General features: G+C 36.0%; 1 protein-coding gene across 1 annotated transcript; it reads right to left on the bottom strand.

The window, feature by feature from the left end:
* Positions 1-189: 189 nt before the first annotated feature.
* On the bottom strand, positions 190-10147 carry LOC116290182 (lutropin-choriogonadotropic hormone receptor). The gene is made up of 5 exons (XM_089024751.1): positions 10127-10147; positions 5003-5202; positions 3711-3782; positions 3431-3502; positions 190-3209 (listed from the first exon to the last, which is right to left on the bottom strand). The coding sequence occupies exons 2-5, from the start codon at positions 5191-5193 to the stop codon at positions 1673-1675; spliced, it is 1872 nt and encodes a 623-aa protein (XP_088880877.1). The 5' UTR covers positions 5194-5202; positions 10127-10147; the 3' UTR covers positions 190-1672.
* Between the last annotated feature and the right edge of the window lie 4254 nt (positions 10148-14401).

The following is a 14401-nucleotide window of genomic DNA, read 5'->3' as shown; positions in this document are numbered from 1 at the left end:
TCACGTAATGATACAAAGCCTCTATAATCAAATAGAAGACTGACTTATCAGTCGCTCAATTAAGTCACGTGATGGTACAAAGCCTCTATAGTCAAATAGAATACTAACTTATCAGTCGCTCAGTCCACTGACTGTCGAGTCTACAAAGTCATTTGATTGATAGTAGTCAATTGTTTCATGAGCCTCAGATTAAAGGTGTTACAATTGTTTTCCCTGATTCTTTATTGTTCTATTTTAAGAGGCAGAGGAAAGCAGCTTATCGCAATAAAATTAAACAAGTATTGCACTATATTAGAACATAATCTTGTACCTTATACAATATATAACCATTCTATAGTAAGCTGTAATATGTTGCCATTGCATGCATTAGGATGTAATCTATAAACAATATATTCTTAATAGTTATAGTATGTTGTTGTAAATAGTAATACTTTGGCGTGGTTAATAAAATGTACAAAATGCACGTATGACTTTAAGTTCATTTGATTACAGTCTCCCTTACACATTCCATTGATTATATTATATATTTTCGTTTTTATATTTTTTACATTACATCACAGTGGCGGATCCAGGAATTTTAGCAAGGGGGGGAGGGGAGGGGGGCACTATTACAAAATCTTTACCAGGGAAGCGATGAAAAGGGAGGAGGCTTGCTAAGAGCAATACTGAGAAATTGGAGCAAAACGGGGGTGTCTATACTAGCGACCCCCTTTCACCACGCCTGGATCCACCCTTGCATTATTAATGTCAAGATCAGGCTTCTTCCTCGTCCAAAGTGTGCATTTAGAACAGCATACATAGACCCCCTCGATGAGCGTTACGCTCTTGGGGTTAATGTTTCGATAAAATATGTTTAAATAAAAAAAAAAAGAATAATAATAATTTAAAAAAAAGAACAGCATACAAGCGAGGCTAAGGGGCCAAAAGCAGACAATTGGTTTTCTTCAAGTGTTGTGATTGGATGGCGGTAGCATGTGCTAACTTGTTCTTTAGTTGGATTAGGATAGAATGATTATTCTCAGTTCCTTTGAAATCATCTTCCTCTTATTTGCTGTCATGAAATATACTACCATATATTCAGATTCTCAATAACATTCACAATAAAGCGATCTTTCTAACGGATCACCAATGGACCCTTCTCAAAATTATCTTTAAGCGAGGCTAACATAAAAATACAAAAGCAATCGCACTTTTTCTCAAACAATATAATAAACTTTATTTGAATTCAAATTTGTCAATGGAATTTGTGTCATTTCTTTCCAAGGTTTGTATTTTCAAGTTACTTTCTCGTATCCAAGGTAAGTTTAAGAAGAGTACATTAGCCAATGTACAAATGCGATATGGGCTCCCTGTGGTGAGTCATGCAACTGAGACCAAAGCACTGCTAACCCAGTCTACTGATTGTTATGCACTTCCAGAATGTACATAGCTATAAACATAGCATATAACGATGCTACAATATCTACGCCACTATTCCAGGTGCCGTTATAGATTTCCACTAAATACTTTCATTTTTTTTTTGTATCAAGCGATAAAATTGCGACCACATACTACAAATCAGTATATATTGACGAGAGTCGGTACCGATAAAACTAGTCTTCGAGCCAGGCACATGTCTTGTCTATAATCAGTTTGGCTGTTACTATGACTTTATCGCTGTGGCTGTGTTTGTCTAACCAGGCTTCATTAATGGAGCTTCTTTTCTCTTACTTGGTATGTCTGTAACCTTACACAGCAAAACTCTTTCTGTATTCGGGAACGGCATATCGGAGCTTGTCCGGCCTATTCGACGTTGATTTTCCATCCCCTGGACGGTTTGCCTCTCTACCTCATAAAGATCGACTCTACTCGCCGAGGAAGTCATTCGGCTTGACTTTAAGGCTGAGAAAGCTCTACGAAGACGCTCTGGAAGCCGTCCTCCAAAACAGATGCGATCGATCAACTCTCGCTGGAACCTCTTGCGTCTAAAGGCGTAAAGAAATGGATTGAGTACCGAGTTCATACCAAAAAACATAATAGGAAGCCAGATGTAAACGATGTGATCCTTTGACGAGCCATCTAGTATTATATCTGAATGGCTACCCAAGATAAACACGTTGACTACCAGAAGAACCATAGGAACCACGAAGAACAAGAAGTTGGAACCAACCATGATGGAAACCTGCTTGGCTAACGCAGCATTTCTGTGCAGTCCCACTGCAGCACTGGATCGACGAACGTACAGGAATATGCGTAAATACATGGGTAGCATTAAGATATAGTTTACGGCTACGATAACCAAGGGATAGATGATAAATGTGGGGTTCTTTCCATCCGTCACTGGCATTGTACACATGAAAGACGCACTATATTTCAGGTTGAAGATGCCAAAATACGGTGAAATAGCAAAGAGGAAGGATCCAATCCACGTGACAAGAAGGACAACGAAAGTATGCTTCTTTCTCAGCCTAACATCAGGTTTCATGCAGTAGACTATGCAAGTGTACTTTTCAATGGTCAAAAGCAAGGCTGTTACTAATGATACGATTTCTCCAACTGTTAGAAGAATGGTTGAGCCTTGACAATGACGAGTGTAAACATCTCCTATGGTGCTTGCATTTTGTCCGTCCTGCGAGATACTTTGTGCATTCTGTTCATGCGTTGCAAGAAAGACGTTGTGTTTTGAAATCAAAATAACATAGATGCTGATTAGTATGTCACAAGAAGCCATGTTGGCTATTAAAATCATTGACATCTCTCGGCGCATCGCTTTGGACAGAAATACATTAACCAAGACGATCAAGTTCAGCGAGAAAGCCAAACTTCCAACGGCATAACAACCATAGAAGTACTTCCCTCTGTCATAACTTCTTTGCTTTAGTTGTTTTATTATAGCAATTGTTTTAGGCATACAGACTGGCTCACACATTTTTTTCAAACACGTATCAGTGAAGCTCACTTGAAAGCCTTGGAATTCATACAACATGGCAGTATTACATTCCAAATCATCAGGAATGTCACCAGTTAAAGTATTGTTTGTCCTTTGCAGTAAACAGTTGACACAATCATGGCTCCATTTCACCCCCCTGACTTCACTAAGAGTAGTCACGTTGAGAAGTCTCTTGTCTGGCTTCCAATGCACGTTCCCAGTCAAGTCAATTATCCTTAGGGAGGGTAGCTCGGAATAAATTTGTCCTTTCCAGTCACTAAGAATGTTATCAGTGAGATTCCTAGGTCAAATAAGACAATTATTGAATCATTACCGACTGTAGATAAAGGGTTTCCAGGACCAAAACTTTTGCAAATGCGCTATACTAACACAAGAGAATATGAAGTATACTAATATTCTCTTGACTAACAGTATAACTTACATACTGAACTCCTTCTCCATCAGTACTAGGAAGCCTGGGTAAAGCATGCATATAGTGGGTACCCTGTGTTTCATACTTACAATATCTTTAGTCCAATAAGATCTTTGAATGCCCTTTCTTCTATTACGGTGATCTGGTTTCTTGCTAAAGATCTGTCACACGCGGGGAAAATAATTCAGTTTAACTTGAAGAAACATACTGGTCCGTCGATCTTTTTAGTAGGAACTAAGTGCTATCAATGCAGGGCATTGATTGGGCACTCGCTCTATACTTTTGTGTGGTGCCGAGCAATTTGTAGACGGCAAAGAGGATGTAATAGAACCAAACATTAACAATCGCAACAAACAAGATCAAACTTACAGAATCTCTAAGTTGGTCAAATTAACGAACAATTCTGAAGGAATCCTTGTCAATCCACAGCTGGATAAATCCCTAAAAATCCACCAATAATAGTAAAAGCATAAGTAATAATAGTAAAAGTATTAGTAATAATAGTAAAAGTATTAGTAATAATAGTAAAAGTATTAGTAATAATAGTAAAAGTATTAGTAATAATAGTAAAAGTATTAGTAATAATAGTAAAAGTATTAGTAATAATAGTAAAAGTATTAGTAATAATAGTAAAAGTATTAGTAATAATAGTAAAAGTATTAGTAATAATAGTAAAGTATTAGTAATAATAGTAAAGTAATAAATAGTAAAAGTATTAGTAATAATAGTAAAGTATAGTAATAATAGTAAAAGTATTAGTAATAATAGTAAAAGTATTAGTAATAATAGTAAAAGTATTAGTAATAATAGTAAAAGTATTAGTAATAATAGTAAAAGTATTAGTAATAATAGTAAAAGTATTAGTAATAATAGTAAAAGTATTAGTAATAATAGTAAAATTATTAGTAATAATAGTAAAAGTATTAGTAACAATTAATAAATAATGAAAGTGATAACCCGTACATGCAAAGAAATAATTCAAGGAGACCCTTTCCTGTTGCATATGTAGCTGGTTTGTTTAATTTCAGCAGGTGCTGTGATACTAAGTGTTTTCTCTCATTAAGCGTCTTTCAGCTCAACGGTTTCTGCTCGAGAACGCGCAAATTCACATGAAAACACGTTGCTTTGCCAAAAGTAAACATTTTCCCGATCGTTCTGTCGGCACCATCTAACTAAAGTCAGAATTCTTTACAACTCTTTTCTAGCATTCTACACTTGTTTTTTATATTTTTCAGTCAACGAGTAATACATGCTTTTAATTTTGTCGTTGTTCGATTTTTTAATCAAGTCTTTTTATAATTACCCATACCTTCACCCAGTCAAATTGGATCAAATGTTCTTATTTCTTTTTCCATCCAAGCCTCGTTCATGTTTTTTAATAGATCTTATACCTGTTACTTGACGTAGCATCAATTATTCGCCGTGTTTAATCACTTGAATTATTCTTTGCCCTATTTGTAAAGCACTTGGAGATTTTTCCGGGTGATGATAAAATCTCATTTTAAAGTCAAATAAATTAAATTAACCATCAGAAAATAGCTTTAGGTTTTACTTAATAAAGAAGCAGTAGTTTTATCTCGTAGACATGTTATTTGCTGCATTTTTCTTTTCTCACATTTATTCATTCATTTATTCATTTATTTATTCATTCATTCACTTACAGTTTTCTGGTGTCTTTCGACAAGATCTGAGAACCAAGGTTAGCCGCATTAGTGACATTACGCACAATATTCAGCAGGCCTTTTTCTTGCTTTTCGCATATGCAGATGTTTGGGCAATGTATCTTCGGGAAAGTCGGCCCAGAACAAACGATGAGACTGAATAGGAGCCAATACACTCTGCTGTAGATCATGGTGAATGACTGTCATGGTAAGATGAAATTAAATATGAAAGATTAGAAATGAGAAAAAACTCTACTCTAAAACGCCCCGAAAACTGAGAGGACTCACACTGAAAGCATCGTCCTGGGAAATACTGTATCCCAGTTTATCAGCGATTAAACCAATTCATGTAACACTCGATTACTTGACTGATGATCAGAAATATTCTAGTAAAGCATCGTTTCTTACCTTTATTCGTAACTAGTACTAATAATAGATAGACTCCCATCAATATTTATTAGCTGGGGAATCAATACCTGCCTGTCTGCCGTGTGAAACCTCACGACTGATGGCTGTCTAACTGCATGGGAGTCATATTAATGGCTTCAAGTACAAGCAACTTGACACCGGAATTGTGGCGAAACTAAAGAATTTGCAAGTGTAAAAGAGAATGGAAGAGAAAAAAACAGTCAAAGAGCACTTTTAATTTATTCACTAAAAGTGAAAATCAACAATAGGAGGATAATATTCATCACGTTTTCTAGTGGTCATTATCTTGTTTGCACTGAACATAAACAAATATTTCTTTTTTTCCTTTTACAAGTCTCCTATTCTGTAGGGAACGGCCCCACTTTCTTATGTTGTCTTAGTATGAGTTCTGTTGTGAAGAAAAGCAGAGATTAGCCTAGCTTCCAGCCTTTAAAAGGTGCCTCGTCATTCCTGCGCCATGCAAATCATAAATCTTTTCAAATTGATTAAATAATTATCTAAAACAATTAGGTAAAATAATTTTAGATTAATCTGCGCAATTTGTTCACGAGGGTCTTAATAGGCCAAGGAAGGAGCTTTTGATTGTAGTTTTCTAGGTGTTCTTTTTTACATGAACGAAGTCTGGATATCGCTGTATAGAATAAGATGAGACAACATTCGATAGGATATCTCTAAGGAATCGAACAGGAAGTTACTTCATGCCGTTAACGACTGCAGGGCTAAGCGAATGCTAAACTGATTGTATGATTATCTTGAACGAGAACACTTCATAATTACATGAATTAATTATTTATAATGCGCGTTTGTAGACGAAAACAGGAAGATGGATCTAGATCTGTGTTTGAATATGCAGAACATGAGCTTATATCGGTGGAACTTCCGAAAACATAAAGTAATCTTAAGAAAGTATTTGAAAAAATCTGAATAAGAAACACCGATTAGATAAGGTCCAATCATTGTTATCTTCTTTTCTCTCTTTTTCCCCTTCTACCATTTATTTCCAGGCCTCAGCAGGATCAGTTAAACAGTAGGATTACAACAAGGATCTGTAGAACACACAACCAATCCAATAGTTTTATGCACTTTGAAAACAGTCAAATCTTTACCTGTAATATAATATGCTGCTTTTCAGTTCTAAATATATACGACTAACAGACAAATCTTTACCAGTCATATAGCTGTTTGAGCAGCTTCAACTATACGAAAACATGGAGTCCCACTTTTAGCTTTACTGCGTGTTTTTCTTTTCGAATCGTGATTTTCCACAAGAAAAAAAAAAAATGAAGACACTTGATTTTTACTAATTGATTTTCAGCTGATATTCTTATTCTAATAAACATAATGTGAAACTTCAAACCTGATTCATATATTTGTTTGTTTAAATGTATCATCATGAAAAAAAAAATTAATTTGATCGATGAAAGGTTGAAAAGATGAGAAAAGAGAATTTTCGTTTCAACTGAAACAAATTAGTAAATATTTTGAGGCTTACCTCCTTGAAAGTGATAAAAGGTTTAAACACTCATCGCCTGCGTACGTGTGGACTGTTTTCTTTTCTGAATACATGTGGATTGCTTGGAAAGGAGCATAACTCTTTAACAATAACTCGAAAAAATTCCTGTTTATTACGTCAGAGGTCGTGCTATATATTGAAACAAGCAGGACAGCTGAGTACCCAGGCCTCTAACCCTGAAGCCTTGTAACACACCAGTACCAAATGACATGCAGGAAGTATCAATAATATACACCAACAATACAATAGATTAAGATTATAACAATTATTATCCATGCATTCTCAGTACGCCAGTGACGACTATTACTATAACATTCTCAGGCCTTACACTTGGCTTCAAAATAAATAAATAAATAATGTAACGGTTTTACGTGCAAAAGAAATTTCCAGTTTAGACTTTATTACTTAACTTTTCCTGTTTATATTTATTTCGTGTTTAGAATTGAGATGCGGAGAGTCATGCTTGCACATATAATGTAAAATCCATCATTGTGAAACATACGTGATCCTCTTTCGTTTCGTTCTATACTCATGCAGTAAATCCAAATATGAGTTAACAGACTAGACAGTTTTAATTTTGTTTAACATATTTCGGAAGCATTAAGTCAGGTGTCACCTCTAAATCAAGTAAATCGTGTACTTATTTTGGAACTGACAATCTTTTAAAACTGCTCTGTCGTGTACACGGTACATTGGCCGCACGCAAACATCGCAAACAAGAAATCAGTCTTAAATGCTGACTAGAAAATAGAGTGTTTTGAAGAAATTATTTCAGATTCATTTCAGCGAATTGTCAACACTATAAATTGGTCGATTTTTTCACCTTTAACTTGTTTAGTCGAATCCTATCGCCGGAACTTATTAAGCCGCATCACGAAAATGATTGGTTGATTTTTGCGTGTCTTTGCGTAATTAATAAAAATGATTATTAATATAATTAATACTCATTAATGAACTTTATATGTTTTTGATTCAACTACTAGGGTAAGTATGTTTGCACAGATAACTGGATTTGATGGGACATCTTTTTCATCATTTACGAATGATAACCTTTTACAAGTAAACAAGACTATCTAGTTGAGCCAGTTTAACAAGGTATCATCGGCTTTCACAGGGTTTAAGCATTTTTCACTAGAAATAGTCGTGACACATTCTATGCTGATTTTGATTGTGAAATAAATGTTATTATTTTTAGCTCTATAGCCCGCCCATGATTAATCCTAACACTTCCTGTTGAAACAACTGTTTATTCTTTTCATTCCACTCGTCATACATAGTAGTTAATGTAATACATGTAACAAGTCTAAGGCATTCTTTCTAGTTTCATGATCATCATTCTGCTGCAATGTTTTCATCGAATATATCTAATGATTAAATGAAGCATTTGTCTTCTGCTACTCTGAATGTATGTATGTTGCTTGTTACTCAGTCGAGATAAACTTAACATGCCTTATTTTTTTCTAATCGGCACGTTACATTCAAAATGAAGTGTACTGTTAACAGGGGGCGGATCCAGAAATTCAAAAAGGGGAGGTTCCAAAATAACCGCACCCAGAAAAAAGCTGGTAAGATTGGCTTCACAAATGTTGGTTCCAATTTCACAAAAGAAAGGTACCTTGGATCCGCCAAAGCTTAATTAGATTCATAGTTCAACTTAAACAGCCCCAAGGATGAAAAAGTTATAGTCATGTTCAGCAAACATCACTGACGACAGATGTTATTGCCAGCAAGCGGTTCCTTACCCTTCGCTTACTGAGAGAGAAAGACATGGATAGTCCAACCAGAATATATATATTTTTCGCTTTGTCTTTGTAATCGTTTTAATTGAAAATACAACATCATATGAGAAATTTTGTTCCTCACCTAGCAACGGTAACTATGGGCTCATGGAACTATCAATAAATGGGTAAGAAGAATCGAGACAAGTTGACACTCAGACCGCAATATGATATGTACCCGTTTAACGCGGTTAGAAACAGTCATTAGAGACTTTAAGATTCTCGTTTACGGACTGATCGTGAAACGTCAGTTGACCATTAAAAATTCCTTAAAATTAATGAAAATGAATATCAAAATTCTCCAAGATAAACAAAAGAATATTTGTTTTTAGTGAGAAGATTTGCAAGGGTAAGGTGAAATACAGAAAAACGATGAAAATGTGGTCTTGTTTGCCGTTTGCGTGTATTTGAATGGAAAAGCGACCTGAAACAGACTTTTAAAGTCCTTTTATGCAAACTGCATAGCGATCTGAAGACTCGGGTTTAAAAGCATTGCATAAGCCGATAACTCATTCGTTGTTATTAAGGAAAATACTTTGAACGTTCTCTTGCTTCCACTGAGTTCGGTTAGGTGGAAGTTTGGTAGTGTTTGTTTCCTTACTGTATGATCACTTACTGGATGCGGAGTCACTAGATTATGCCAGTGCTGTTTAAAACCGTCGTGTAACCGTCAAACAGATAATATATGTGACTGGACTAAGATTATCAAGAGATTCCGGTTTTTTTTCGGATCCCATTTTTTCAGTTTCCATTTTCCAGTTCATGGCAATATTTTGAAGCTTATAACTGTCGATTATAATTGCTGAGTCGGTCTTCCCAGCCCAGGAAGTACCTGTCTCCTTCCTCAATTCGTCTATTTATCACAAATATTTAAACCCAAAAGGATTAATAATGATAATATGTACTTTAAATCGCATTTCCGTTCATCGTTATTGAAATACCTAACCTTGCCTCAGGGTAGTCAGGGTAGTCAGAAAGAGAAATTACTAAAAAATGAAATTACTTATGGTGTACATATTGCCTTTGTATTCCAGATATTGTGGGATGTTTAATATTATATTCGTACAATCTAAAACAAATTGTATCCCTATCAAAAACGAGCACCTCCAGTATTGTTATTACTCAAAAAACGCACTCTCAAAGTTGTTGATATTGTTCAGAATTAACAAATTAAAACAGGCATTTTTCAGAAAGTCAGACCAACCTATTTACACGACTGATAATTTTCGTTTTTCAAACAGCTCTTGATAATATCCGATCAACTTGAAATTCTTTTTTTATTAATGTGGAAAAGTTCAGTCTAACCAGAACTAACCTTGTGATTTTCGAGGAGAATTTCACGGCGTTTACTAACACAAAAACTGATCAAAGGTTTTGCTCTCAATCATCAGTTCTACTGCTCACCTCATCCGCGGCCTTCAGTTGATGAGTATTTGTATGCTATACTTAATAGGATTTTAGTCAATCTTGTTAAATAAACAAACCAAAAACAAAAGCCTGTTATTTGATGGAGATCAGTTAGCGTCGACCAATAGAAGGTGAATAAGAAGCGGTACATGCAATCAAGTTCCTTTTTCTTTCCTTGTTGAATAGCCTTGGCACTTCCCTCCCTTGCACTACATGTCGTATGAAAATGTGCAATATACCCTTGTTGACATGACAACCATTGAATTGCATTGGTTTTTGCGGCTGTTTTACGGGACATATTTTCAAGGTGGAGTCTATTTCGTCCCCTAAACATGCCCCAAAATACACTGCAATATAAACTCGAGCCAACTTATTTCTCAACTTTGGAACGGCAAATAAAATAATGAACTATTTTAATTTGCATATCATCTCATCACCTTACCCCACATCACCTCAACACACCTCATCTCACTTCACATCACCCCACATCTCATCATTTCACCTCATCCCACCCCACATCCCACCGGCACCACCTCACCCCACATCCCACATCACCTCACCCCCAAATCACCTCACATCACCTCACCCTATTTCACATCCCCTCGACTCCACATCACCTGTAACCTAACCTAACCTCACCTCACACCACCACACCTTGTTGAACATAGAGTAGTGAGCTCCAAGACAAGATAGAACCAGCCAGGAAACAGGTTGTGAGTTTATGTATGTGCGCGCGCAAATTCTGAATACGCCAATGATGACTTCGCAACCCTTCCGCCATGCAGCACCTTTTGATTCATGACACGGAGATTCAGATAACAGTGCATATTACGTCACCTCTGTACGTCCCCTCTTCAAGGAAAGGATAGTGGTTTTAGTTATCTAACTACTTCACCCTGATTCCTGAACATGACATTTGTAAAACTGATTGGTTTATCAAGCTTCGTGTAGGTTTTACATGTGACACGTGCAGCACACACCCTTAAGAGATGGTGCATGGCATGTGTTTATTTGATAGATCGATCTATGCGGCAGTAATCATGTCACGGTAGACCGTCTGAACCCCCTAGGCCACTGCTTTATTCTTACCGCATACAAATATCATGTCATAACATCCATCCGGCGTGATTGGCCCCCAGGACCTAAAGCCACTTTGCGAATCAGTAATGATGGGGAATGTTTTTTTTTTCAATTTTCTTTTTAATTGAGATTCAATAATTTTCGTGTGTTTCTCGTTCGTTTAAGATTAATTCAAGTCGCATGAATTCCTTGATTATCGTTGATCCATGAACGTACTTTCAAACAGTTAACTCGCTGGACATTTAAAAGTTTCGAATCGTCGTTTCAATCATTATGTCATCAATGGATAAACAAATAACCATTTGTCGTAATTTTGAACCAATGAAAAGCTGTCATCCAATGAGACGACTGGGAACTAGGTTTTGATTGGATAATGAGATTATCTTACGTCACATGAACGCGTGGAGCAGCCCAGCTGTTTTCATTTGGCTTATTTTTACTGTCCAAAAGACATCGCTTCGTGCGTGCTCTCTGCTTCCTTTAATCAAGACAGTAAAGTAAACGGGATGTTTTAGTTCCATAATTTTTTAATTTGCGGCATTTCCCAAATAAAAGAAAGAATTCCGCTTGTCAATAAAATCTTTGGCGTCCATCAAATGAAAGAACGTTTGTTGAAAAGAGGATATTGAAGAGCATGAGTGACAACTTTAGTTCTCTCGACGTTTTTTTTCATGTGAAAAAACGTAACGTATTGTGAAATCTGTGCATGTCTAACGCAGCCTTCCTATCATGTGCCAGTAATCTGAGCCATTAAAAGAAAAAAGGCGAGTACAGGGTCGAATTGGGTTACCTTCTCTAGCCGGCCTATTTTAAGACTTAAAAAAAAGGAATAGACAAAATGATAGCCAGCATTGATTGTCTTCGTTCCCCCCAACCATTTTCTCTCTTCAAATTAAAACATCAGATACTATAAGGTGCATTATGAACACGTCAATAGAAGTTTGACTAGATTATTTATCATTATTATGATTATAAGAACGTTCAAAACAAAGGTGGTTTCTCTTTTGAGCTGCCTATCATCCTTGAGAAAGATATTTTACATGAAATTCATATGCATTGTATCATAAATGTATTGTAATTATCTTTCATATTCCTCTTTTTACGAAATTTTCTCAATATGTATTCTCTTGGATGAAATAATAATTAAATGATGATGATGATGTAGTTGGACTGCGTCTGCCGTTCTCATTCCTCCGATGCAGCTAAGCACATGTTTTTATCTAGCGTACGACAAGTAGAATACTAATCGAGGACACATAGTTTGCGCGCGTAATTGGGAGTCAAGTTAAAACTTTGATTGAGTTTTTAGGTGCAGCGAGCCAGATATCTTCTCTTTTATAACATTAACCTTCACCCTGTTCAATCCTTAACTTTGATTAAAACAAACTTCTGGTAAATACACGCTAGAGATTCATTACCAAAGAATAGATAAATACCCAAAGACGCATCTTGAGACACTCAGCGGCCCAAGTCACGCATCTATCATTCTTTCCTTGCCGGAAAAATAAAATAAAAAAAAAAAAAGAATAAAGTAGTATCTTTAATCATGATTCGTTGCGGAGATCGACCGGGACATACGAGGTCTACGCTATGGTGGCGGACGTTAGCAGCGTTTGCATGGCAACGGACACGACCAACACTGAGTCATTTTACTTGTTATCACATTTACTCAAAGATGAAATTTGAAAAAAACACCATATCCTAGATAGGTTCAAACCTTCTATTCTAGAGATAATACGTCCCTGATACATGTTTGATATGAAAACATTGAATTATCAATAACGCGGAGCACCAATCAATCAAACAAGCACCCGCTGTCAACTTTTAATTAAGTAAATTTACGTACAGTGTTTTTATTAAGAATATGACATTCATAGCTGTCCTGTCACAATTTGTGGACACATTATTTGAGCAGGTAATCTGGTCTTGTAGTGCAACTAAGTGTAGTTTAGCAAGTGTTCAATCGTCTCGGCACATCTCTGGTCTCCGCCGAGTCAATTCTTGGAACTACAGAATGACTTGGTAGTAGTGAAGTCTTTCCGTAGTTTCAATTTTCACCCGATTTTCTTCCTTCCACAAAACACCCTCAGTCTCAGTCCCACATGTGATCATTAGTAACTGTCATCAGCTTAAATTGATGTCACAAACAAATAAACTAAATTAATGGCTACATTGAACTGAAAACTGCACAAGGATTTCCGTCCTTCCTCGATGGTATAGTCTTGACGTACGGACATATACTGACTTTACACATACGTTGGCTACATGGTCGACCACACGGTCATGTACAACAAGTACTAAAAAGAGGGGCCAATTATCAGCGCCTTTAATTAATATATATACATATATACATTGTAATTTGAAGATGATTAATTTGTTATTGTCAAAGGCTTGTCGCCACATTTGGGCGGTAGCCTAATCCGGCTGAAAATGCATTAAAAATTAAAAACAAATGATTAAAAAACACTAACGTATTTCAACGTCCATGGTTGCGGGTTGATAGAATTTAACAGTAATACAAATTCAACTTAAACATGTGTTTTTTTAGGTCCATCATTTTCTTCGACAAATCTCTAGTCGCCATGCACATAGCCGGAGTGGTTCGAGGGAACTGGTAAGGACTTCTCCATATTACCCGAGTAATAGCTCGTGTGCCATTCTGGGGTTAATAATAAGCTACCTTTTTTTAGACCAAACATATGAACGAGGTACACAACCGAGATAATGTCATCTATTCCCTTTTCTTAGTTGTTGTTGTTGTTTGTTTTTTTTTTTTACATTTTCAATATTTTGAATATTATTGGTTGTATGCATTTTTACGAAATAATAACGTTTGTTTTCAAGTTAACTTTACCTGCCACTGTGTAGTAGTTAGATTATTTTAAACAAATGGCTTTTTTTAAGTTCGAAGGGTTTATTCAAAAGATACAAATGGGAACATTAGAAATGTGAATGAGACAAGAAAACCTTTCAGTGTTTCGTATCGTTACCTCCCATGCGCCACCGGCAGAGAGAAATCCTCTTTGTTCAATTTTAATTTCTATAAATATTTTGTCGCCTCATTCATTCATTTCGTGACGAAATGTCACGAAAATTTTATTCTAAATAAGAAAAGAACAGATAAAATTCGTATGCCCCAAATTAATTTCTTTTGTTAAATGATAACCGCAAGATTTCCCACTGCGAACCTAT

The sequence above is a fragment of the Actinia tenebrosa genome, unplaced genomic scaffold (genome assembly GCF_029948245.1).
Source record: "Actinia tenebrosa isolate PJP-AT-01 unplaced genomic scaffold, QUT_ActTen_1.0 PGA_scaffold9__36_contigs__length_13948895, whole genome shotgun sequence".
Taxonomy (NCBI): domain Eukaryota; kingdom Metazoa; phylum Cnidaria; class Anthozoa; order Actiniaria; family Actiniidae; genus Actinia; species Actinia tenebrosa.
This window is presented reverse-complemented; position numbering and strand designations above follow the sequence as displayed.